General features: G+C 34.6%; 1 protein-coding gene across 1 annotated transcript in view; it reads left to right on the forward strand.

Annotated features, from left to right (window-relative positions):
- Positions 1–25,628, forward strand: part of LOC144973733 (mitotic checkpoint serine/threonine-protein kinase BUB1-like) — a 37,716-nt gene extending 12,088 nt beyond the window's left edge. Inside the window, exons 11-26 of the mRNA XM_078916564.1 lie at positions 1,149–1,266; positions 3,165–3,243; positions 6,137–6,370; positions 8,758–8,851; positions 10,494–10,613; positions 11,403–11,503; positions 12,178–12,342; positions 13,189–13,346; positions 14,134–14,238; positions 15,097–15,215; positions 16,440–16,526; positions 17,519–17,608; positions 18,220–18,380; positions 19,489–19,678; positions 20,306–20,412; positions 22,064–25,628. Coding sequence (XP_078772690.1) covers positions 1,149–1,266; positions 3,165–3,243; positions 6,137–6,370; positions 8,758–8,851; positions 10,494–10,613; positions 11,403–11,503; positions 12,178–12,342; positions 13,189–13,346; positions 14,134–14,238; positions 15,097–15,215; positions 16,440–16,526; positions 17,519–17,608; positions 18,220–18,380; positions 19,489–19,678; positions 20,306–20,412; positions 22,064–22,268 — 2,133 coding nt within the window. The 3' untranslated portion in view covers positions 22,269–25,628. The remainder of the gene's footprint in view (positions 1–1,148; positions 1,267–3,164; positions 3,244–6,136; positions 6,371–8,757; positions 8,852–10,493; positions 10,614–11,402; positions 11,504–12,177; positions 12,343–13,188; positions 13,347–14,133; positions 14,239–15,096; positions 15,216–16,439; positions 16,527–17,518; positions 17,609–18,219; positions 18,381–19,488; positions 19,679–20,305; positions 20,413–22,063) is intronic.
- Positions 25,629–27,592: the final 1,964 nt, after the last annotated feature.

A 27,592-nucleotide genomic window follows, 5' to 3' on the forward strand; every position in this document is an offset into this window, starting at 1 on the left:
ATTGGTTATTTAGTTTTGTTTCTTTTTCTTATCGGATTCAGTTTAAGCATTGAAAAGGGGGAGTTGGGCACGACAGCTCAAGTGGTAATTCTACAAGCAAATGATACTTGTCTGATTTTTTAGTGCAATGGAATTTTTTCTAGTCCCCAGAAGTGGTCAGGAATAATATATCAGACCTGATGGAAAGTATTGTGTGATAGAGTGTTGTTAAGAGGGTTAAAGATCTGAACAAATGTGTATGAAAGGTGCCAAACAAAGCAAGACAGAAAAATAGAAGAAGAAAAAAGGTCCCCAAAAAATCAGTCGTCTTTGATTTTTTGGGACGTTTTTTTTTCTTCTATTTTTCTTTCTTGCTTTGTCTGGCACTTTTTATACACATCTGTTCAGATCTTTATCTTATACTGGTGCCTGCTCCTTAATTTCTTTAATTTGATGTTAAGAGGGTTGTATGTACTTGAATTATTTCCATTTCATACAACAGAAATGGAGAATAAACTTTGGCTCAGAGGGGGTTGATAGTCTCATGGGATTATTTATTTTTTAAAAATTCTTTTTAAAAAAAAGAATACAAACTGCGAGTTAATTTATGGTTGTGTCGGTTTCTTTTTACTAGTGTGACTGATGAATAAGAAACTATTTGTCAGTAGATCTTTCATTTTGCATCATATGTCTTTAAGAATAATACCATCATCGTTCTGTTGCAAAATAATCTTCATGTGGTGGGAAAATTGGTCCTGCATAAAACATAATTCTAATTTAACTTTTATAGACGAGTTCCATTTCATCTTAATTGTTTTGACAAATAATTTGCCATTGTCATCAAGAGAGCAGTAATTTGTAATAAGATTCAAGGTTCACCATTCACTGTCCGAGTAGCACTGCTGTTACTGCCCTTTAGGTGAAAATGGTTAGGTCGGAAGCTATTGTGGAAGAAATTATGATTTGAAAAACATTCAGGTTTGGCATTAAAAGGTTAAGGGTACACATATTTTGCTATTTTTAATTTGTTTTATATTCTTGTTTATTCAAATAATATTTTACAGGACTTTATAGGGTATTGGATAGTTTGCCAGTCATCTTGACTTTGTGAATTTTTGTGCCAAAAGTTAAAATTAATCAAAGGATATTTCCCCTTTCTCTCTAATCAGGCAATCACAGCCCCATCACCAACTGTGTGTACCAAAGAAGCTTTCCAGCTTGTTCAAGGAATGTTTTGTGCTGAGTTAGATCCTGAAAGTATGATGGAAGAAGGAGCCGAGACTGCTGGTTAGTTGATAACAAATCAAGAGCCAGTAAAATAAATAAAAATAGTAAATAAATAAATAAAGTAAAATTCCCTTTATTCATCCCATAGGGGAAATTTGTCTCTAGGGGAAGACTGGAATAACCCAGGTGTCATTCGCAGTGCAGCGCCACAAAGTGAACTAGGGTGATGTGACGTGCCCAAGGCCACAGAGCGCGGCAGGTGATCGAACTTGGTACCTTTTGGGTATGGAGCAAAGACCATACCGCTGAGCCACGCTGTGCAATTGAGCTAAGGCGAGGTGACTTGCTCAAGTCCACACAGCGCAGCGGTGGGTGATTGAACTCAATACCTTTCGGGTAGGAAGCAAAGACCGTACCACTGAGCCACGCTGCCCCCTGCAATGAGATGGGATGTAAAAATCTTGGTTATGTTACGGCCTCATTCCTTGCCTGGAGTTGCCAGGAATTTAGCACAGAAAAGAAAATGTATGGATCATTTTATTTTAGTTCTGCTTTGAACACAACTGTTGCAGACCTCAGTTTCCACAATAGAAATAAACATCCCATCCAAATATATTTTAGTTTTCTCTCTCTCTCATATTGACATTAAAAATGGCAAGAAGCGATCTAAGATCTTGCAGACCTCAATTTTTAATAGTTCTAATATTTCCTTTTCAATTTTATATTAGTTCTACATTTTTCTTAGCTTAACGAGAGAAGAAATGAAATTTAACCTGCAAAAATTGGGAAAGAATGCTGTAGGATTTAACCCATTACTGAGTCGTATACTATATCGTTTTCAATCTGAATGCATGAAATGAATATAAATCAATGCCGTTTAATTTCACATAAGTAAGACTTTTTCACTGTTTGAAAGTTACCTTTTGAAATAAAATTATAATAGCACATTGCTTAAATTTAAATGTCAACATGCTGATCAAAAGTTGTGACAATTAGCTTATATTCTAAGCCATGGGTGCCAGTTTTCCGGTTCATGCCGGAATTCCGGTTTTGCGATATCTCGAAGTCAAATACCTCCGGTTTCAGTGTTTTGAGTAAATGTTGAGGGAGTACCTCTGGTGCTCTCTGTCTTTCTCTATTCTTTGGCTCCCCTAGAGAGAGACAACTGTACTGTGAGTATTTCACTATGTATTATAAGTTCGTTTTAAAATCATATTAGTTTCCTCATTGTGTCAATATGTTTGCTGTATAATCATTTAATAATGGTATAAAAACGGTGATGAAATAAGAGTAAAGTTTAGGCCGCATTTTCAGTAGGAACATTTTCAGGTTTGGCAAAGTGTCGAGATTTTAGTTTCAGGCTTCAGCACTTCTTCCTGCTGGCACCCATATTCTAAGCCCAAAATGCACTAATTTGGATTCAACTCCCACTTTTTTTTAAAGAGAGGAATGTGAGCAAATCTATACTGTTTTGATATCTTGATTAGACACTCAAGTCATCACCTTGACATTTTAAATGGCATAATAATATCAAAGGGAAAAGTGACAGTAATTAGATAATGGCTATGTGGTCTTGTGGTTTGACACTCGCTTTCGGATGGCAAGGTCCTGGGTTTGGGCCTCACTTGGCGCATAGTTAAGTCCTTGGGAAAGGCTCTTTATTCACATTCTCTCACTGTACTCAGGTGTAAAATAAGTATCTAGTCGTTAACAGCGCTGTCTCTGTTGAAAAGTACATGATATTGCCTAACAGGTGAAATGTCTTGTTCTATGTTACGTGTTGCTGTTGGTTAGGGACCCTTTGTAAAGCACTTTGGGCACGCTTAGTGGATATTAAGCTCGAGTCTGTTTTAAAAAAAATTTTTGTATCATCTCAAATACTTTGTTTTGGTAAAATCAAACGTCATTTCAAATATAATTGTTATTATTTTAACAATAGCAACAATTTATCATTTCAGAATTAGGACAAGCACTGCCTTCAAAGCCTTTTCAAATATGTGTTGATAAGACAGAGCATGAGATGCCAAATCAACATAGGTAATCTCTCTCTTATCTGATTGTTATTGTTGTTATTGTTTCTAATTCATAATAGGCCTTTGAGCTTGTGCTCTTTGGTCCAATGCTGTGAAGTAGAATTTAGAGGTATGTTTCAGTTGTTCCATTGTGTGCTATCAATCTGATTGTCTTAATGTTATACAGCTGGACTGGGTGGGGTTCCTGATCTCCCATAGTGGGCAGGGAGGTACTTGCCATGTCTTCTATCCCCCTGTCGGTTTTCCAATTGCTTTCTGTCTTTGTCTTGGAATGAGATTACTTGGTTTTGTCCTGGCCCTGGTCGGATACCCTAGCTGGGAGGGAAACAGTCAAATGTATAGTTAGTTTTGGGAGATGATTTTTTTATCCTTGTAAATCATCTGTCTGTTATGCACTGTATTATGTTTTGTTTACATATTATGTATGATTTGTAAAAAATTGAGTGTATTCCTCTTAGTGGGGACCTTTGCTTGTGTCTGGATGAGACTTTTAGGTGATCTCAAACTAAGTACAATGATTGTGTGCTCTTGGAATCTACATCTGTTTCCTATTTGAACAAATTCCCCTTTGTCTTCCATTTCCTAGGGCACTTTAATTATAATTCTAGAACTTTTTACTATCCCATTTTCTTCCTTTTACTGGCGCTGATATGACTTTAATGTGTTGCTAGCGCCGTAAAACCCTTAAAAACAGAAACAAACATTATACAGCTGGAGAGCAGTTTTTCTATTTTAGCAAATTATTTAAGAAATACCATGGATTTGGTAAATCTGATGATATATAAATCTATTCACTCTATGTAATGCTTTCATATTGTTATGATTAGAAAAAAGTTTTTTTTTTACATGTCTCCTTTCTTTTCTTTTTTAAAAATTAATAAATAAATTTGACTTTAATAAAGGGGCCAGAGGCAGGGGGGGGGGGGGGGGGGGGGGGGGGGGGGGGGGGGATGTTCTGGAGTGTAAATTTTTCTCATGATGATATCCAGGCCTCGAAGTGGGCCGGGAAAACCAGGACAGGAAAAGCCGGGAGTTTTATATTGAAAATTCCCGACTGGGGAAATAGGTGAAAATTGTCTTTGGCTGGGAAAAGACCGTAAGAAAAATCCAGGTGAACAACAACCCAACATGTATTCTTCCGCATAATCATTACCCAACCTGCGAATGATCGGCTTAGAATTTATATCTGTTTCGCTTATGAAAACTACTGTAAATAAAGGTTAAACCAAATTTGTAATAGGGTTTCCCACAGATACCGGTATATCCCTCATCGAACACACCACTGGTAGTGGTAACTGGTCTAGATTTGATGAGCATGCTTGAAAATACTACCTTAAAATTCTCCCCAGAGCCTGGAAAAAACCAGGGAACAGCAGGGAAAAATATTTTCATGAATCACTTCTAGGCCTGGATATCAGTTTGACTCATTTCCATTATAAAATAGTGAATTGTGATGGTATTCTAAATTTTCTTTATTTGATTGCCGTCTTGGATTTTGACTGTTTTCGAGTTTTCAAATAATAGACTTGGCTCCATCATCTTTGAGATAAATTGAAGCAGTTGTGTTCGATTTTGGAACTATTGAAGAATAAAAACTAAAACAACATTGCTTCTTTTGTACTATGTGCTGTAGTCATGTAGTCATCAGTTTGATTTTTACATATATATATATATAGTCCAATTCAGATAATCTTTCATAGTAGCCAGTGACCAATGTTGCCTTTATTTTCAATAGAAAATGGTTGGGGCTGCCTGAAGCCTGTGATCATTGAGTACAGACGATACAAGTTATTTTGCATTTTATTTTATTTTATTTGTTTTCCACGTTAATTTGTGTATTCTTGTGCTGACAAAGGGTTTGTACCCAAAACGTCCATTGTCTGTATCGTTCCTATACGAAGCCTCTCCATTTTCACTCTTTATTTTCAATTCAATCTTTAACACGCATTGTGTTGAGTTGTTGAGTCTGTGTTTTCAATCCTTTTTGTTATTATTCAAAAGCGACACTAGTCGATTCTAATTCTATATTTACATTGTGAGGTCTTTTTGTAAGGATGAGGAATTTGGCTATAACAGTAAGTTAGAGAAGTTTACTACAAGGTTTAGATTCAAGTGGCTAGAAATTGGGGTGAAAGTGAAATGTAAGAATTAGGGTGATGTGGAGATCTGGTTAATGGACTGCATTGTTACAAATTGTATGTAATTTTTGCATTTGGTTGAATTTGACTGATGGACTGATGCATGTTCCTTCTTTTTGACAAATTGCATTATCGTCAGTGATTTTATGTTAGTTTGTCACACCTGCCGAATCTTACGAATTTTAGACAGATTTCATGGCCAAATACGAATTTTTATGGAAAATTACGAATTTTTAATTCTTAGTAATACTTTAATAATAATAATAATAATAATAATAATAATAATAATAATTAGGATAAGAAGAAGAAGAACAACAACAACTACTACTACTACTACTACTACTACTACTACTACTACTACTACTACTACTACTACTACTACTACTACTACTACTACTACTACTACTACTACTACTACTACTACTACTACTACTACTACTACTACTACTACTACTAATAATAATAATAATAATAATAATAATAATAATAATAATAATAATAATAATAATAACAATAATAATAATATTGTGATTGTTCATACACAATTTCAGAAATTACGAATTTCCTTGTCAAATTACGAAAAATTGACATAAAAATTACTAAATTTGAAGTTTTCAATTTGGCAGGTCTGGTTTGTTGCATGACAGATTTATGAATTTTATAGTGATGGCCCCATAGGGCCTTTGCAAAAATATGACTTGAAGACCAGTAGTTGAAATCATCAAAATTGACATGTTTGAATATCCCCCTTCATTTCAGAGGAGACCCAGGGCATTTCATATATCAGGATGAAAATAGTGCACAGCATCTTCAGATTTTCCAAGATGAGAACAATGTGCACCAACCAATGTGCCAGGATGAAAACTATAAACCACCGAATACAGCAGCCTCAGTCAAGAGTTTCATCTATCAAGATGAGAATAATGTACAGCAAAGCAGAGCTCCTTTTGAAATGTTTCAAGATGAAAATATCCCTCTTGTCGTGTCCAATCGGTAGGATCGTTGTTACTAATTTTCCATTTTATTTGCAAATATTGAAGTTAATTGGAAACCACTCATTCAAGTCATTAGGTCTGACAGTATCAAACCACTTTTGTTTTTATTTTATTTAAAAAATTTTTTATTAAGTATATTTCAATTCTTATATCTATAGATTAAGATTATGCCCTACTTGTCAGTTGATGTCCCTCATGCCTAAGGTTTAAAGAAGAGAATAAATGATTACCCCCAACTTGTTGACAATTGCTGGATGTCTCTCATGCCTAAGGTTTAAAGAAGAGAGTAAAAGATTATCCCCAACTTGTTGACAATTGCTGGATGTCTCTCATGCCTAAGGTTTAAAGAAGAGAGTAAAAGAAATTATCCCCAACTTGTTGACAATTGCTGGATGTCTCTCATGCCTAAGGTTTAAAGAAGAGAGTAAAAGATTATCCCCAACTTGTTGACAATTGCTGGATGTCTCTCATGCCTAAGGTTTAAAGAAGAGAGTAAAAGATTATCCCCAACTTGTTGACAATTGCTGGATGTCTCTCATGCCTAAGGTTTAAAGAAGAGAGTAAAAGATTATCCCCAACTTGTTGACAATTGCTGGATGTCTCTCATGCCTAAGGTTTAAAGAAGAGAGTAAAAGATTATCCCCAACTTGTTGACAATTGCTGGATGTCTCTCATGCCTAAGGTTTAAAGAAGAGAGTAAAAGATTATCCCCAACTTGTTGACAATTGCTGGATGTCTCTCATGCCTAAGGTTTAAAGAAGAGAGTAAAAGATTATCCCCAACTTGTTGACAATTGCTGGATGTCTCTCATGCCTAAGGTTTAAAGAAGAGAGTAAAAGATTATCCCCAACTTGTTGACAATTGCTGGATGTCTCTCATGCCTAAGGTTTAAAGAAGAGAGTAAAAGATTATCCCCAACTTGTTGACAATTGCTGGATGTCTCTCATGCCTAAGGTTTAAAGAAGAGAGTAAAAGATTATCCCCAACTTGTTGACAATTGCTGGATGTCTCTCATGCCTAAGGTTTAAAGAAGAGAGTAAAAGATTATCCCCAACTTGTTGACAATTGCTGGATGTCTCTCATGCTTAAAGTTTAAAGGACTGAATAAAAGATTAGCCACATCTTTTCACAAACTTGAAAATTCTTACATCAAATTTAAGTCTGGAGAATTTTGACATATTAGGGGTCATCTCAATACATTAAAATATATTTTCCTACAAAAATGAAAAAAAAATATTTTGTCTGGTTTAAGAATTTTGGTCGATCCAAGGCTCATCTTGATCTATATTGATGAAATCAAAGCTTTCCCACCAGAATGAAAAATTGTTTTTTCATTGTATGAGAAGTGAATGCATCAAGGTTTTTGTCAGCCGTAATATTAGGCTTAGCTAACCAATCGCTTTCGACAGAACACACAATTTGTAATAGGTGTGTTTTGCAGATTGGTGTATACAGATTTATTTGGTGCCAAACTACAATTTTTTTTTCTTTCAGATTCAGATTTTTACACCAAAAATTTATAGGAAACCTGTTGAAACTAACTCGTGCTAATAGCTACACTGCATCAACTGAAGCATTTTAAAGTGAAATTTTATAGAAATAATGGTGGAAATTATGCATTTTGGATTATACTGATTTTTATCTTGAAATTCAGATTAAAAGAAAACTATACAGATTTTTTTTGTTTGTTTAAGGCAAGTTTAGTTTTGGTAAATTCAGATTTCCTACCCGTTGAACTACTTGACAATAGCGGGCAGGGAGGTACAAACTGTGTCTTCTATCCCCTTATATCTGTTATCCAACATGCTTTCTGTCTTTGTCTCGGAATGAGATTACTTGGTTTTGTCCTGGCACTGGCCGGAATCCTAGCTGGGAGGGAAACAGTCAAATGCATAGTTATTGTTTTGGGAGATGATATTTTTTTCCTTGTAAATCATCTCTCTGTTATGTATTATTATTTTTATTTTGAATGTATAATGTAAGCATTTGAGTGTGTTCCTCTTTGTTGGATTTTGTGCTTGTGTCTGGATGAGACATAGGTGATCTCAAACTAAGTACATTGGTGGTATGCTCTTGGAATCTACATCTGATCCCTATTTGTTCTTAATTCCCCTTTGTCTTACTTTTTCTTGGGTGCTTTAATTGTAATTCTAGAACTTTTTACTATACCATTTTCTTCCTTTTTACTGGCGCTGATATAACCTAAATGTGTTGCAAGCGCCGTAAAACGCCTTAAAAACAAAAACTACTTGACAATCAAAGTAGATTACAATTACAGATGATATTAGATGCTGTATTCCTATTTCTGTATTATTACCCGATATTTTAATTGTACTGAGGAATTAAATAATTTACTTTCAAATGATTTATTTGTTTTCCTTTCAGCTCTGCATCTTCCAAAAAAGAGGGTAGAAAATTTGGAGCCACGCCTTCGTTCCCAGCAATGGAAGATGTTGAGATGGCAGATACAGATAAAGGGGTGAGCGCATGTATATATTGTTGTTTTTAAATTAGTATATATATATATATATATTTTTTTTTTTTTTGATTTTTAAAAAAGTGTAGTGCTCTCTGGGACATCTTGTTGAGCCTAGGCGTTTTATACGTTTGTTTATAAATTCTCCCAGAAAAATCACACCAATTATTTACATCAAAGAAACAGAATTGCAACTCACCTAATTAAGTAGATGTCATAGGCCTTTTTTGAGTTGTATATTCATTATCCTTTGAAAATCATCTGTCTATAAGATGTTAGATATTTATATATGTATTAGGGCCAGTCGGAAAGTTCTGATAGTAGTGCTGTATCTCATATATTTGAATAATACACATCTGAAAAGTTGACATGCCTTTACAATACTCACTCCTCTTCGTAAAATGCAAAGATTCGGCCTTGTCAATCAATTCTGGAAAGCACGGTGATAGTGCAGCTGTGTGGTGTTGTGGTATGACACTCGCTTTCGGATTGGAAGGTCCTAGGTTCGAGCCTAGTTTGGCGCATAGTTTAGTCCTTAGAAAAGGCTCTTTACTCACATTCTCTCACCGTACTAAGGTGTAAATGAGTACCTGGCCATTAACAGTGTTGTCTCTCTCCGAAAAAAATGTATTATCGCCTAACAGGCATCATGTCCCGTCCTAAATGTTAAATATTACTGTTGGCCATAGCCCCTTGTAAAGTGCTTTGAGCACGTTTAATGGATATTGTGCTATATAAAAGCTTTTTTAAAAGTGAAAATATACTATGCAGTTCTGAATTGACAGCTTTTGCAGTCTTGTATGTGTTAAAATTTCCTTCCAGCAAGTTTTTCTTTCAAGTTAGGAAATAACCAGCAAGTCACATGGTGCTAAGTCAGGACTGGAGGCTGGGTGTGTCAAAATTTGGATTCCAGCCTCTTGTAGATACTGACTTGTAGCCCTTGCTTTGTGAGGGGCAGTGTTGTCATAAAGAACCAATGTGTGGATGTTCCAATCTTTGACCTCTGCTCATCAATGGCAGATTTTACTCAGAGCAGTATATTTAGGGTATAATATGGGTGGCAGCCTGTTGTAATTTTTTAAAAAATAATGAAAAGATCTATTAGCATAGCTGCCAACCAGTACGATAAAATCGTACTAAGTACGATTTGGCCAATCCAGAAAAAGCAAAAAAATCCAGAAAAAAAAAAAAAGAAGAAAATCTGATAAAAATTATCTTGGGAGAAAATTCTCGAAAATAAGACTGACTTCAGGGGCAGCCTGAGCACAGACATGCTTTCAGGACTTCTCATTGTCAAGTCTAATAGCACTCCATGCTATGACAGTGAGTTCAGCTCAAGAGTTCCTGAAGAGGGCAAAGACAGCCACAAAGGAGGCTGTTAAGCCCAAACCTCAGTACTCTGCTTCTGTCACCACCTCCCCATCACTTATGCCTACCCAGTATGATGATAAAGGTAAGCTTCTCTTAGTATTACAGTTCTGACCAATCTAGTACTTAAGTACATTAATAAATATGCCATTTTAAGACATGAATTGGGGGTCCACACCGCTCAGCGTATAATAATACGTTTTTGCATTTTGAAAAGTTGGCAGCTATGTATTAGTCTCTTTTCATATTAATTAATTCATCATTTTCTACTCTCCAGCATCTTCAAGACTTTACATTAGCTCATGCTCAGGAAGATGTGACCATTGCCTCTCTCAGTACATTCAGCATTAAAGCCTGTGCTGCCTCGACACCTTTCCATGACATCACTGATAAAAAGGTAATGAGATGCCAGCCTTTCTGAGTTGTTAATTGTTGGAAAGAAAAATATAATATAGAGGTTATTTCTGGAGGGGGTCCTTTGACCTCCTATGGTGGGCAAGAGGTCAGTTGCTGTGTCTACAATCCACTTTTATCTATTTTCCGAGTTGCTTTCTGCCTTTATCTTAGTTTTTTCCTGGCCCTTGCTGGTGTCATTAGCTGAGAGGGAAACAGTCAAATGTTTAGTATTCATTTTGGGAAATGATTTTTTTCCCTTGTAAATGTATTGTTAGTTATGTTTTCTGTTTTAGATATAGTCTGTACAACATTTGAGTGTGTTCCTCTTAGTGGGGTCCTGTGCTGGTGTCTGGATGAGACTTTTCGGTGAGCTCAGAGTACACTAATAGTGTAATCTTTTGGAATCTACTGCTATTCCCAATTTGGACTAGTCTCATCTGTCTTACTTTTTCTTTAGTGCTTTTAATTGTATTTCTATAATCTTTTGACTATCCCATTTTTTGGTGGCACTGATATGACCTAAATATGTTGCAAGCATTGTAAACGTCTAAAAATAACAAACAAAATTGATTATAATAATAATAATAATAATAATAATAATAATAATAATAATAATAATAATAATAATAATAATAATAATAATAATAATAATAATAATAATAATAATAATTATTATTATTATTATTTCATGTAAACAATTTCATTTATAAATGTATAAATAGTAAACAGAATTAATGAAGACATATACCTATCTTGCCTTTTATTTTTTCAAAATGTTTATTCCATCCAGCCCAAGGCATCAGAATCCATTGAAAATGAAGTCAGTTTACCTTCTTGCACCACGAGTCAATTAGCAGAGGACGATCCACAGACACCATTTAGACACCTGAGGTTAGAGTCACTTTAGAGTATTTCTTCTTTTCTTTTTTATTACAATTTTTGTCAATGACTTTGGTTCTCTTTTGCCAGTACAGTTGGGAACTCTAATTACCTTTCCATTTTGCTTAAACCTCTTTTAGTTAATTTTCTTTGCAATCTAAACACCTTTCAAGGTTTTAGATTAAAAACGATAAGAAAAGTTACTTTTGGCCATACATTTGTAAATAGATTTTTCCATGATTTTGATAGAAAACAATAATTGAAATCCTGATTTTATATTTAAAATTCTGAATTTTTAGTACTGCAATCCTGTTTTCCTATTTTAATAAAGGTGTTGGCCAGCCTACCCAAAGTTCTTCAACTTTGCATTTAGGCTTAGTTTTCAATTTTAATCAACTTTTAATCAAGATTTATTATTCCCACCCCCCCCCCCCCCTTCTCTCTCTCTCTCTCTCTCTCTCTCTCTCTCTCTCTCTCTCTCTCTCTCTGTCTCTCTCACTCACTCACTCACCTCTCACTCACTACTCACTCACCTCTCACTCACTCTCACACACACACACACACACACACACACACACACACACACACACACACACACACACACACTCACTCACTATCAATTTTGTCTGTAATGTTTCTGTAAAACTTTTCTATTCTTTTTTATTTTTTTTGGTAACTGAATTCAGTCCGATCCTTGAAGGCAGTGGAGAGGGCTCTTCTAACAGTGATAACCATACCAAGTCACAGTCTCAAGTTCACTCCTCTCTGGAGTCTGGAGGGGACAACATCAAGAGTTCTACCCATAACTCCCTTGCCATCAAGTCTGTGATACACGAGGATTCAGATGAAGGGTAACACTCACTCATTTGATGGTTTAATATAAAATGGAGCTTTATATAGCGCAATATCCACTAAATGTGCTCAAAGCGCTTTACAAGGGGTACCTGGTCAACAGCAAAATTTAACATGTAGGACGGGACATGCCGCCTGTTAGGCGATATTACAATTTTTCGGACAACGAAAAATTGTAAACGACCAGGTACTCATTTTACACCTGAGTATGGTGAGAGAAAGTGAGTAAAGAGCCTTTTCCAAAGACTCAACTATGCGCCAAGCTGAGGCTCGAACCCAGGACCTTCCGATCCGAAAGCGAGTGTCATACCACATAGCCGCACAGTAAAAATTTTTTTATACCTCTTATCTACGCGAAGGGGGCAAAGTGGCAGAGTGTTTAAGGCATTGTACTGTGACCCCGAAGGTCCCGGGTTTGATCCCCGCTTCAGGCAAATTCTTTTTTTTTCCTTGGGCAAGATTATTAATCCCCAATTTGCTCACTTTGGACAACTGAGTGATTCCTGTTGACATCAGAAAATCTTGTTTGATGAATTATCTATATTCCTTCATGGAATACCTAGACGATGATTTCTTATGATGTGGCGGAAGGGCATAATTTAAAAAAATAATTTTTTATCAATGCACTATTCTGAGTTTGATATCATTTGAGATAAAAATTAACCGTCTGAGTTTACTTTCAATGTTCTGATGATATTGATGTTCTTGACTGTAACAACAGCCGTTTAAATACAGAGGGAGGGAGAGCCTATATTTTATTCTCCTATCTTTTCTTCAATACACTCAAATCTCTCTCTCTCTCTCTCCCACCCCTCCCCCCCACTCTCTTTTCTCTCTTTCCTTAGATTGGCAGAGGAAAGTCATTGTGACAACCAGCTGCTGGATGCAACTTGCCACCACATCATAGACACATCGGCTTGTCTTCCTCCAGAGGAAACGGAGGCTCTATTGGCTGCGTCTGTCAGTATTCACACCAGGGACCCCTTCGACGATGAGGCCAAGCGTAAGATTATGATTATTTTTTCGTAATTTTTTGTAAATATCTCTATTCTACTTTCATGTCTGATTTTTTATAGCATTGCTATAAACTGCTGTATAATTGCTGTATATTTTATTAATGTTTTATTATATTTGATGTTTATTTTGTTTTTAATTAGCTTCGTATTTTCACCAATTAGTTCATAACAGTGTATAAATCTGTGCTAATATAACGATGAATGATGTGTAACATTATGATAACTTCCATTCAGGATCAATAAAGTATATCTTATCTTATCTTATCTTATATGACTCAATTTGAGTTTTAAAATTTTGTTAATGAAGAAGTTTTTTAAAAAAAGTTCACGCAATGTCTTGACTCTTCATCATCTCACACACTATTCTCGTTTTCTTGGTCATTCCAAGAAACTATAGTTCAATTCATTTCTATTATTTTCATCTAAGGAACAAAGAAAGAATAATGGAAATTTATATAACACAAATAGATGAAATAATTCAATGGTGTATATTTTGTATTTTGTGAGTATGTTATATCAATAATGGGGTAAACTGGTTTCATTAAATGTCTAAATAACACGAGTTTTTAGAATAATTTTTTAAAAATTTAAAATCCAGGATACATTGATGCATGACCTGAAATATGAAATTAACTATTTACTTTGTTTTGAGTGGCTTGTTTTTATTCAATTCATACACCATGATGGTTTGTTGTCGAACAATGTGATGGACACATTTAGACAGATTATAATATAAATTCATTTTCCAATTTCTCAATTGTGTTATCCTTACAGGTTTGTATTTGTCCAGCATGCAGCCACCACTCTCTTCCTACAAAAATTACTATGAGATGTGTGAGGACGTCAATATGGTCTCCCAGAATGATCTTATTAGTGTCGGTAGGTATTAGTAATGTTTTACCTTGAGTTACAATCTTCATAGGATCTCTTATTTTATACTTAATCATTCGTGTTCACTCCCGTGTTAATTTATTAAGAAATGGAAATTAGAACAAATTGAGCTAATTTACATCAGTTCTGCAGACCTGCCAACCCTTCACATTTCCAAAAGTGGAATCAGAACGCCTGAAAATAGGAATTTGAGACAACAAATAGGAATTTCACCTCTTTCATTCCCCCCCCCCCCCCCCCCCCCCCCCCCCCCTCCTCCCCCCTCTTTGCTTTGCTGTTTTTTATTCTTACCTGTATCATCATTTTTAAAATCGGAATTTTAGAGACAACTGAGAAAATATTACAAAAAGGAAGAGTGAAAAAAGGAATGATTCCCCCAAAAGCGGAAGGGTTGGCAGGTATGGTTCTGAATCATTTGAAGTAATGATTCATAAACACAAAATGGAAAATATTAATTTTAGATTGAAGAGGAGTTTAAAAAAAAATAAAAATTAAGTGTTTTATTGTTTTTTTTTATATGTTGTACATGGAGGACATAAAGTTGTTGACTTTTTTCTTTCTTTCTTTTCCTTTCTTTCTTCTTGCATTTTTTATATTTTTTTCCTCCTCTTCAACCTCCTCTTTCTTCATTTTCTTTTTCTTCATCTTCTTCTTCATCTTCTTCTTCTTCTTCTTCTTCTTCTTCTTCTTCTTCTTCTTCTTCTTCTTCTTCTTCTTCTTCTTCTTCTTCTTCTTCTTCTTCTTCTACTTCAACTTTTCACCATTTTTATTTATTTATGTATTTTTATCTCTTTTTGAGTAGTGCAGACTGTCAAATATTATATTTTATATAATTTAATCTTCTAGGTGATAATGAGATGATTGTTGTGTGTAAGTCTCTCGGTGAGGGTGGATATGCACAGGTGTACAAGATGTTTAAGCAATCTTTCTATGACTATGATAATCAAAACTTTGAAGCTATGAAGGTGAGAGGGATGTTTGTTTTGTTTTGAATAAATTTTTCTCTCTCATTTTGATATGTACTTAATCAGTTTTACAATGGCTTTATCCTTGTATTTTAGTGTAAAACAGTATCAAGTACTTGATACCCTCTTGGTAGACTATTAATTTATTGTACTTTCTACAAGATCTGAATCAGACCCACTTAGTTGATCACTAATGTGTGTATAGACATTTAAAAACATACAGTGTATCATGGTAGCAAATGTCATCCTGATACTCCATCAAAGGGCTGCCATTTAGACTTGCCAATTTGTTAATTAATTAATCTACATTTATGTGGCCGAGTGGTTAAGACCCGGAAGGTCCCGGGTTCGAGCCCTGCTTCAGGCACTTTTGTTTTTTTCCTTGGGCAATTTTATTAACCCCCAATTTGCTCACTTGTACTTGTACATGGGTGATTCCTGTTGACATCAGACATCTAGTTTGACGAATTATCTATATTCCTTCGTGGAGTGCCTGGGCGACGATACCTTACGATGTCGTGTCGGAAAGGTGTAATTATTTATTTTATGCACATCTATTCACATGTTAGAGATCAAACGTGTGTCAATTCAAATACTGTATCATTCTGGTTCTAGTGGAATAAACTGACTTTTAAATGTGACCCAATGGCTTGAACAAAAAATTTTAATTATTGTTTTAGCTATTTGATTATCTAGAGAAGTTGAAATCTAATCTGTTTTAAATTGTAGATATTTTAGAATACAGAACCAATTCCCCTTTGTCTGCCTTATTCTTGGATGCTTTAATTGTAATTCTAGAACTTTTGACTATCCCATTTTCTTCCTTTTTACTGGCGCTAATATGACCTTAATGTGTTGCAACCACCGTAAAACCCTTAAAAACTTAAACTTAAACTATTTTATTCAGAATCCATTTTTTTTTCTTCTGATGATTAGTTTCATTTTTTTTTGTTCCCCCCCCCCCCCCCCCCTCCCCTTTTTTTTTTTTTTTTTCTTCTTTAAGTAGAAATAAGATTGACATATTGAGCAAAGAACTTTAGGTTAACATAGGGCAGTGCCTCTTGACGTTGGTAAATAAGGCTTTATCGGGTATTAAATATTACACCTAATGTATCCCAACTGCTCACTTTTATGTAAGATAATACATTTTCTATAATGAATGTTTCATATACTAACCATGTTATATTGTTTATCATTGGTTGTCTCAATCATTATTCATTCCAGGTTCAGAAACCCCCTTGCCCTTGGGAGTTTTACATCTCGTGTGAAATACAGAAAAGACTGAGCGCTCTCAAGGCTCCCATGGATGTTGTAAGATCATGTTTAATACATCTCATATGTGTCGCTATGTCATTTTTGATTGGATTGGATGTAAACTTTGTTAACATTTCCGTGCCTCATATAAAAATCAATTTTAGGGTGGTGTCACTTGACCTTTCTTGGTGGACAGGAAATCACTTGCTGTGTCTTCTATCCCCTTATATCTGTTTTCCTAGTTGTGTTTTGTCTTTGTCTTAGAATGGGATTGCTTGATTTTGTCTTGGCCCTTGCCAGTGCCCTCAGTTGGGAGGGAAACAGTCAAAGTTTGGTATTAGTTTTGGGAGATGATTTTTTTCTTGTAAATCATCTCTCTGTTATGTGTGTTGGCTATATTTTCTGTTTTGGCTCTATTCTGTAAACATTTGAGTGTATTCCTCTTTGTGGGATCATGTGCAGGTGTCTAGATGAGACTTTTAGGTGATCTCAAACTAAGTACACTGATAGTATGCTCTTGGAATTTATATTTGTTCCCTATTTACACCATTTCCCCTTTGTCTTACTTTTTCTCATGTCCTTTTAATTGCAATTCTAGAATCTTTTCACTTTCCCATTTTCTTCCTTTTTACTGGCGCTGAAATTACCTTAATGTGTTGAAAGCGTCGTAAAAACCTTTTAAAAAAAACATTTAAAAACCCCAATAAAAATCGCATAACGGCACAATTTTTTACGTAGAATGGAAATGATCATGTGATAAATACATGATGCGTGATATGTATGATCTGCTAAAGCTCTATTATTCCTTTTTGCCCCTTATTTACACTCTAAAACAACGATTTTCAGTTCCTTTTCTCTATTTTGTTATCCCATTGTCTCTTACTTATCCGAACCAGCGACAACCTGAGCTCTAACCCTTCGGTCTTGTGCCATGACGTAGAAGTTAGACGTCTTTTGTAGTTGTTCCAGGTGATTATACAGTGTGTATCTCATTGTCATTGTCTCAAAACTAATCCTTTTTGTTACTATTTTGTTCTCTATACCCACAGAGACCATCCATCATGAACATTGATTGTGCTTATTTTAACAACACCCTGAGTATTCTGGTTATGAAGCTTTTGGAACACGGATCCCTGCTGGTAACTGTTTTTTTTTCCCATTTTTTAATTTTATTATTTCGTTTTTTTCTATCGTTTTGCTTATTTACAAGCTTAGTCAGTTTTTAAGGTTTTTAACTCATACAATAAGAAAAAGACAAATGCAATTTTTAGGGCACCTAATCGACATAAATGTATTGAACATCTTGCTCTCACAGGAAAGATAGAAGGTAAAAAGAGTAAAGGTAGACCAAGAAAAACATATTTGAATAGTTTGAACAGCTGGGTGACAAAGAAAGAGAAGAGTAATATTAGTTTTCTTAGGTAATCTGATCAGAGAGATGAATGGTGTACCATGATCACCGATGTCTGGCACAGACTTGGTACTTGAAGAAGAAGAAGAAGTCAGTTTTTGGTTTATTATTCATTATTCAAACCAAAGGATCTGATAAGAAACAACTTTTTTCATACTATATAGTTTTTCATAATAATTTAGTATTTTTGTGGCGAATGTTACATGACCTCTTGGTGCAGCCTCATATACATATTAAAATAATAATTACATTCCATCACTTGTTCTTTTTATATTGATATTAATTAATATAATATAAATAGAGTCATTGAAACTTTAATGCTTTATCTTCTCTACATAGAATCTCGTGAACTTGTACAAGTCTGACCCAAAACTGATGGGTCAAGTGGAGCCTTTTGTATGCCTGGCTACTATAGAGTTGCTTCATCTATTTGAAAAGCTACACAAGTGTGATATCATCCATGGCGACGTCAAGCCAGACAATTTCCTCCTCATGGATCTGTAAGTTATCAAGACTGAAGATTGAATGTCTTGCTTTGTGCTAGTTCTAGTGTCATTGCGAATACAAAGTTACGTCCATGGGCCTGCAAAGGTCTCTTGCACCTTCACAATTCAAAATGATACACAGATGTTGATACGGATAATATGACTAATATAAGAATGAGTCATAATATGTGTTTATGGCATATTTCTATTTGGTTTAATTAAAAAGGCTTTTCCCCCATTATTTTGATAATCAAGATCGGTTCTTGAATTGTTTCAAATTCTACTGTTGCAAAAGAAAAAAATTTTAAATGAAGATCTGTCTATGATAATTTTTGTGATTTAAAAAAAAAAAAAAAAAATTCTTCTTTTGACTTCTCTGCATAGTTTTAGAAGTATCACATTGCTTTGCTATGCCGGTGAATTAATTGTGGTAAAAAAATTGTGACTCATCACCCTGATTCCAGGTGTTTTTGTATAATCCCCGATTTCTAGCAATATCCGATAATTTGTATGGTCGAGAAACAACTCATTGGTTCCTTACCTCCCATAGTGGACAGGGAGGTACTGACTGTGTCTTCTACCTACCTACATCTGTTTTCCAACATGCTATCCATCTTTGTCTTAGAATGAGATTACTTGGTTTTGTCCAGGCCCTAGCCGGAAACCCTGGCTGGGAGGGAAACAGTCAAATGTTTAGTTTTGGGAGATGATATTTTTTTCCTTGTAAATCATCTCTCTGTTATGCACTGCATTATGTTTCTTTATATTATGTATGATTTGTAAAACATTTGAGTGTATTCCTCTTAGCGGGGAACTGTGCTTGTGTCTGGATGAGACTTTTAGTGATCTCAAACTAAGTACTTTGATAGTGTGCTTTTGGAATCTACACCTGTTTCTTATTTGAACCAGTTCCCCTTTGTCTTCCCTTTTCTTGGATGATTGATTGTAATTCTAGAACTTTTTACTATCCCATTTTCTTCCTTATTACTGGCGCTGATATGACCTTAATGTGTTGAAGCGCCGTAAATACCTTAAAAACAAACAAAACAACTCATTCTTGTTCATACTTGTTTGACCTGACCTTTATTTCCTCTTCTAACCTTTAATTCATCGCTCCATCCAGCCCTTTGGTATGTGATAAGGAAAACCCGAAGGAGGTGTTTGGCTCCCAGTTGCGTGTGTTCTGTTTGACAGACTTTGGACACACCATTGACATGTGTATGTTTCCTAGTGGCGCCACCTTCAGGACCAAGACTAACACTGCTGGATTCGAATGCATTGAAATGAGGACAGACAAGCCTTGGACCTACCAGGTATTCAATGGGTTCAATGAATAGATTGTTTTCTGCCTGATGCATTGATTTGATTCATACCTGACGAATCTTACGAATTTTTCATAATTTTACTAATTTTAGACAAATTTCATGGCCAAATACAAAAATACAAAATTGTATGGAAAATTACGAATTTTTGATTCTCAATAATACGTAAATAGTGATGATGATGATGATAATAATAATTATGATAATAGTAGTAATAATGATAAGAAGAAGTACTACTGCAACTACTACTACTACTACTACTACTACTACTACTACTACTACTACTACTACTACTACTACTACTACTACTACTACTACTACTACTACTACTACTACTACTACTACTATAATAATGATAATTATAAAGCAGCGATGGTTCTGCAGCTGAGTTTGTTCTTTTCTAGGGATAAACTGGAACTCAACAAATTCCCACAAAGATGTACGAGGGGAATTTTATTTACTTTGTCATTTTTGTTTTATCCCTGCGCTAAACAATTATTTATAATGGGCATGGTTTCACCTCGGTATTCTGCAACACAATTGATTCCACCCTTGATCAGCAAAACATAGTCAGTTTTAATGTATAATTTCAATTTTATATATTTCTTCCTTTTCCAGACGGATCTCTTTGGTCTTGCAGGCACCATCCATGTCCTCTTATTTGGAACTTACATGAAAGTCTTTGTGGAGAAGGGTGTCTGGAAAGTTACAGGAAATTTTGTCAGGTATGTGTGTGTGTGTGTGTGTTATGTTTGTGAGTTTATATTCACTTGCTGTTGATATGCAGGAGTGAATTCTACATTAATTTTTTATTTGCTCTTCGCGGGTGGTTGGATGGGAGCATCACCCTTGAATCATATACCTATGATGTTCGCATGGGTGTACGATCCGATAGTGATGTCGTTTCTTCTTCTCTTTACTAGCCTATCCTGCTTCTTTGGTTTGTGATTGTATTTTTGACAGGGGATATTTTTTTTCCTGTAAATCCTCTGCCTGTTTGTTCTTGGTTATTTATAATTTAGCTTATGATATCTTTAGGTTATGATTTTGATTGACATTTGTACTATTTTTGTTAGATTGCCTGTTTTTTTGTTTCAGCGGTCTCTTCATATAACCTCAATTGTGTTGGAAGAGACCTAAAGCAACAAACAAAAAAAAAATTATTTGCTCTTCTCAAACAGCAATTTTCAGAAAAAATAGCAATGAGACTGCACAAAAAAACTATGGATTTTATTAATATTAGGTCATAATCAATTGTACGAACATAACTCACTTGATACGCATTATGCAGGTTATGTAAGCTATGGAGTCAGGCTAAATATGAAGTGTTATGCAATCCTGTTTGACATGCTTTAACTCTAGTACCACATTGAGGTCAACCGGAAATGACGACCGGTTCCCAGCACTTGCCAAGCAAGTTTGAATGACGCAGCTAACATATAGCGTCACTCGGGTTTGATCGCGTCTTTTCTTACGTCAAAAACTAGCTTCATACTCAACCCAAACAGCTTAAATAAACTGTTTGCTGATTGGATGAAACTAATAATATCAACCAATCAAACTTCGGCTTTTATTTCATAAAGAACACAATGGAATTTTTACTGAATCAAGGTAGGGTCTGTGTTACGTTTTTACGCGCGTGTGACTTGGAAAAGGTGTGTTACATTCAAACGACCACCGCTGTATTGGGGTCGGAATGGTGTGTTACGTTTATACAGCGGTCGAGGATCGGGGGTTAATACTCTACAACTCCTATTGTTTCTATGCATATGCCATCTGCATTTGATACCCCATTCATTTTTGTGTCAGTCCATTTCTGTATTTAGAATTACTTAGAGTTTAAAAGTTTGAATTGAGAACTTTCTTGTAGTTTCGATTTGTTTGAAATTGCATGGCAGGGTTGCCAATTCGTCTTTTTAAATGTCATATTCCAAAAACGTGATGTTTTTTAAGACATTTGAAATGGAAAAATTAGGTTTGTCATTTTGTGTGCAGGTCATGAGATTATCAAAATTCCTGCAGTGATCAAGATGGTTTTTTTAAAATGCTTTTTATTTGGTTGACAAATTTTTTGTAATGTTTTTATTCTATGTAGAAATAGTCATATGTATACTAATGATTTTGGGAGATGATTTTTTTTTCGTTGTAAATCAAACTAATTATGGTGGTATTGATGGTATGCTCTTGTCTTACTTTTCTTATGTGCTTTTAATTGTAATCTAGAATTATTTTTTTTTACCATCCCAATTTCTTCCTTTTTACTGGTGCTGAAATGACCTGAATATGTTGCAAGTACACAAAACCCGTAAAAACAAACATGATATCTTGATATGACTTGATTTTATCTTGCATTAAATTTTTTATTTTCATTGACAGAAAATGGAATGTGCCGTTATGGAAGAAACTGTTTCACCAGCTACTGAATATTCCTTCTTGTGACAGCCTGCCAGATCTTGCATCACTGCGAGCAGAATTTGAAGAATACTTTTGTTCTAATCTGATCCCCACCTACAACGAGTGGGCCAGTAAGGTCCAGGTTTTATTGAATAAAGAGGTCAACCTCAACACAACCAAGATATAATGGGTATTAGGTATCTCATGAACTCTATGTCCCAGATGACCCTAAAGTGATTGATTGGATTAACCAGTTAACTTCGCGAAGTCCCTGGTTTACGAGATTTTGCCAAGATGAGGGTCATTTAAGTTGTTTGATATAGAAGGATGAGTTTCTGACCAAATTTTTAAATTCGTGGTTTTCCAGAGTACGGCAGTCAACTGGTTAAATCACTGTCGCGACCTTGGATTTATTTGAGACAACGTGATCAGTCATATCAAACTGACATCCAATGTTTTATATAGTGGAAGCTGGAATTGGAATGCAGCTTATTCTAAATGATCTTTCTGGAACAAATTCTTAATCTAATTCTTCCTTAATCAGAATGCAAGCCAGTTAATGGGAACAATTTCAGATCTTTATCCTTTTTTTTTTCTTTTGCAAATAACCTTTTACAAGATAAAAGAAAAATTATTTTTAAAATTTATTTATTTAAAAAAAATTTTTTTTTTTGGTTACCGGATGTTTTTTTATATTTAAAAAAAATTATGACCTGACAAGGATTGTTACTAATTTAATGACGAATTTAGAGACATTAGTACAGTTTATTTTAAATCATTAAAAAAATTTGTAAATTTTTTTTTTTAATGTTAAAATATCACGGTGATGCAATCTACAATTTTTCATAATAGTGACATTAATGAAGTAAGCTGATTTTCGAATGGGCAAAAATTATGACACAAAAACGAAAATCACAAATTAGCGTTCAGAGTGCATTCATGTAACTATATGGTTGGAACAATGTCGTTTGGAACACATGTCAAATGTCGGGCTTCAATATGGGTCCTTCCATTTTATGTTTACTCACTCAACCCTAACACCGACTATATCCGTAGTTTTCCCCGGGTTACTTTTACCCCATGCCTATTTATTACATTTTTTCTGAGACAAATTATAGTCGTCGTATCAAAGCTAATAATTTTCAATTTTTACATGTTATGGTAGTTGAATAAAACTATCTATGTGCACATGCATATTTTTAATACATTTTTCCCAATTTTGAAAACTAGCTAAAATTTCTAGGATCGAGTGAGTTAACTGTTGTAACCATCCTCGTAACTGTCTCCAGGTGTACTACAGCATGTTTGGTTTTACAGATGCCACCACCTTTTTAATTTGATGCTGTAATTCATCAATATGATCCACACGAGTTGCAAACACTCTGTCCTTAACAAAGCTCCAAAAGATAACATAATATCAGGTGATCAGGGTTATCAAGGAGTTGGTTGTAGAACTTGAGAATGGGGCATATAACTTTTGTATCAAACAAAACTTAGGTAATTTACAATTCTAGTGTATCAAACAAAATTTGTGTAATTTGAGCTTCTAGTGTATCAAACAAAACTTGCGTAGTTTGCACGTTAAATGTATCAAAGACAACTTGGGTAATTTGTGCTTCTGATGTATCAAACAAAACTTGTGTAGCTTGCGCTTCTCGTGTGTATCAAACAAAACTTACGTAGTTTGCACTCCTAGTGTATCAAACAAACTTGCGTAATTTGCAATTCTGATTTCTATATCAGTCATAGATTTAACACAATAGAAATCTTTGTCCGGTCATAATTTTTAAAAAACCACACTGTATTATAGATTCATAGTCAACAGTGACATCAAGTCACTTACAATTACAATGAAATCCCTTTAATCTGATTTGCTAAACTTTACAAATTGAACATGTTGAGAAATTGGGAAAAGGTAATGTTGCAAATTGTCCTTTGCTTTTGACGAGCACGTCCCATATTGTGCAATGTGTGTAAACTAAGATTGGATGTGAAATCACAGTTTCATCGTGTCAGTACATGACATAATCAGTCTGAAGGTGAAAATTTTGGATTTGCATTTTTAAAAATATTTTCTGAAAGAATATGCTCAATTAAGCAGTCAGCTGTGACCGTATCAGAGTTGCTCTGTTGAGCCAACCAGATTTTTGTAAATAATGCCCTATGTCATTAAATTAAATTTAGTATTTGATGATGAATGTTATAAAATGTTACTAATTTATAATTATGTGTGTTGTCAATGAGTTGCGTTCCGGGCCTAAGTCACTTTTCACACATTAAATATTATAAGAAAAAGTTTTTGTCAGTTTAGACCAAGATAACCCCACCATTTTAAATGTCTTTATTATTAGTTTCTTTAGTTAGCAATAACCTTTTTTTCCCACCCTTTTATAAAACAACTAACAGTGTCAGTATACTTTGATTTTTTAATATTAAATTTTTAAAAGGATATGCTTTCCATCAAGTTATTTGATGTTACAATTTGATAAATTGGTGTTATTTTAACTCACTCAATCCTAGAGATTTTTGCTACTTTTCAAAATTGGAAAAAATGTTTTAAAAAAACGAGCATGTACCTATGTACATTCAACTATCATGTTAATCAACTATCATTAACATGCAAAAACTTAAAACATTAGCTTTGATACTACGCCTATAATTTGTCTCAGAAAAATGTAATAAATAAAAATAACCGGGGTATACTACGGATATAGTCGGTTTTAGGGTTGAGTGAGTTAAATGGGGGAATCATTGCTTGTTCTCGCCATGCTGACACAGGAAGTTATTATTGATGAAGCGTAGACAAGGGTGGGTGTACATTTGTAAATGAAAAGACTTATCTTTTCAAACATTTTAGAGAGTAAATACCATTTTTCTTCTTCCCTTTACCTTTATTTAATTAATGGTACATACTGTGTCTTCTATCCCCTTATATCTGTTTTCCAACATGCTCTCTGTCTTTGTCTTGGAATGAGATTACTTGGTTTTGTCCTGATCCTGGCTGGGAGGGAAACAGTCAAATGCATAGTTATTGTTTTGGGAGATATTTTTTTCCTTGTAAATCATCTCTCTGTTATGTATTATTTTATTTGTTATTTTGAATGTATAATGTAAGCATTTGAGTGCATTCTTCTTTGTTGAATTTTGTGCTTGTGTCCGGATGAGACTTTTAGGTGGTATGCTCTTGGAATCTACATCTGATCCCTATTTGTTCCCAATTCCCCTATGTCTTACTTTTTCTTGGGTGCTTTAATTGTAATTCTAGAACTTTTTACTATCCCATTTTCTTCCTTTTTACTGGCGCTGATAGAACCTAAATGTGTTGCAAGCGCCGTAAAACGCCTTAAAAACAAAACAAACAACATAAAAACATTAGCTTTGATACTACGCCTATAAGTTGTCTCAGAAAAATGTAACAAATAAAAGTAACCCGGGTATACTACGGATATAGTCAGTGTTAGGGTTGAGTGAGTTAATGAAATTCGTCTATTGAATTCAGAAAGTTTATAAATGTTTGAAACTGTAATAAAGATGATACACTTACATACACTGTTGTTTCTTCACTGTTATTTTGTAAATATTCTTGTTGGTAATTAATGGGTGCTAAAAGTGTTAATGATATTACGAGCATGAGGAAAATTATTATTATTATTATTATTATTATTATTATTATTATTATTTATCCTTTAAAATATTGAGCTTTTATATATACCCTCCAGCAAGGAAACCGTACATTGACGGTGTGCTCTTGGAATCTACATCTGTTCCCTATCTGAACCAATTCCCCTTTGTCTTACCTTTTCTTTTGTGCTTTAATTGTAATTCTAGAACTTTTTACTATCCCATTTTCTTCCTTTTTACTGGCGCTGATATGACCTTAATGTGTTGCAAGCGCCGTAAAACCCTTGAAAACAAACAAAAACAAACCGTACATTGCCATTGCATTTGATGGGAGGAGAAAGGGGAGGGGGGGGGGTGGCAGTGTGGCTCAGCGGTATGGTCTCTTTGCTTCGTATCTTGAGCAAGCCACCTTTCCGTAGCTCAATTTGTGGCGCTGTGCTGCGGCTGACATCTGGGTTATTCCAGTCTTCCCTTGGAAAAGTCCCTAAGACAAATTTCTGCTCGCGGATGAATAAAGAGAATTTTATTATTATTTACTTTATTGATATGTTTACAAGGGGTTGGGGTGGGGGGGGGGGGGGGGGGAGGGGGTAACTGTATCACAACATTCATCTACCGTGGTAGCCAACCATAATCACGGCGTATGGCATTGGAATTGGATGACCCTGTATTATTCACAATATACACGAATGACTGTAGAAGTCAAAACCTGAGTGTACCTTTAATAAAGTTTGCAGATGACACCGCTCTTCAAGGCCTCATAACAAATGGCAACGAAGTGGCTTATAGGCAAGAAATTGATAGATTTGTGTCTTGGTGTGATGCCCACCACCTAGAGCTTAACATAAGCAAGACAAAGGAGCTAGTGATTGACTTTAGGAGAGTGAAGGAACCGATAGAACCGTTAAAATTAAAGGACCGATTCGTCCAGCGAGTTCCTCACTACAAATACCTTGGTGTAACGATTGATGACAGGCTCAAGTGGGATGAACACTTGGAAATAATTAGGCATAAGATGTGCAGACGTACATATTTTTTTATCAAAACTCTCTCAGTTTAGAATAGATAAAACCATCTGCACATTATTTTATAGAGCAGTAATCGAAAGTGTTTTGTCATTTTGTATAACAGCTTGGGGAGGCAATTGCTTAGCAGTGGAAAGGAACAAAATAAATTCAAATATTTAAAAAATCCATTAAACGCTATATAAATGATGTTGACGATGTAGATACGAGAAATTTTGTATAAATAAAATAACTAAAATATTAAATGACCAGTATCATTCACTAAGACCATCAATTATTATGTCAGAAAGAAGTGGTCGCCCTTTCTCTATTTCAACGAAAACAGAGAGACACCGAAAATCTTTTCTGCCGTCCAGTATTAGGCTTTATAACAACAAGCAATAATCATTTTATATAATTATTTCTCATTTTTACTTTTTAAAAATATAAATATTAATTTATTAATTTATTTGTTTTGCAATCTTTTCAATTTTCAATTTATAGTGACAGTTTTAACTGTTTTACAGTGTTGAGATTATTCATATTGTAGGGCGCAGCTCTGGTTATAGAGCTGCTCCTTTTTTATATATATATATACATCCTATTTCCATTGTATTTTTATCTTATTGTGTAAATTATAACACGTCTGTACAAAAAAATTCCTTTTTGGGATGCAATAAAGTATTATTATTATTATTATTATTATTATTATTATTATTATTATTATTATTATTATTATTATTATTATTATTATTATTATTATTATTATTATTATTATTATTATTCAGTATGATGTCACGCCGCCCGGCAACGGCGGCCATCTTGGTTCTAAACAAAAAAAATCATTACTTTTTATTCTTCATCTGGCTAGAACTTTTCATATGCC

Source organism: Berghia stephanieae, chromosome 5 (assembly GCF_034508935.2).
Source record: "Berghia stephanieae isolate SIO BIC M18660-M18661 chromosome 5, UCSD_Bste_1.3, whole genome shotgun sequence".
NCBI lineage: Eukaryota > Metazoa > Mollusca > Gastropoda > Nudibranchia > Aeolidiidae > Berghia > Berghia stephanieae.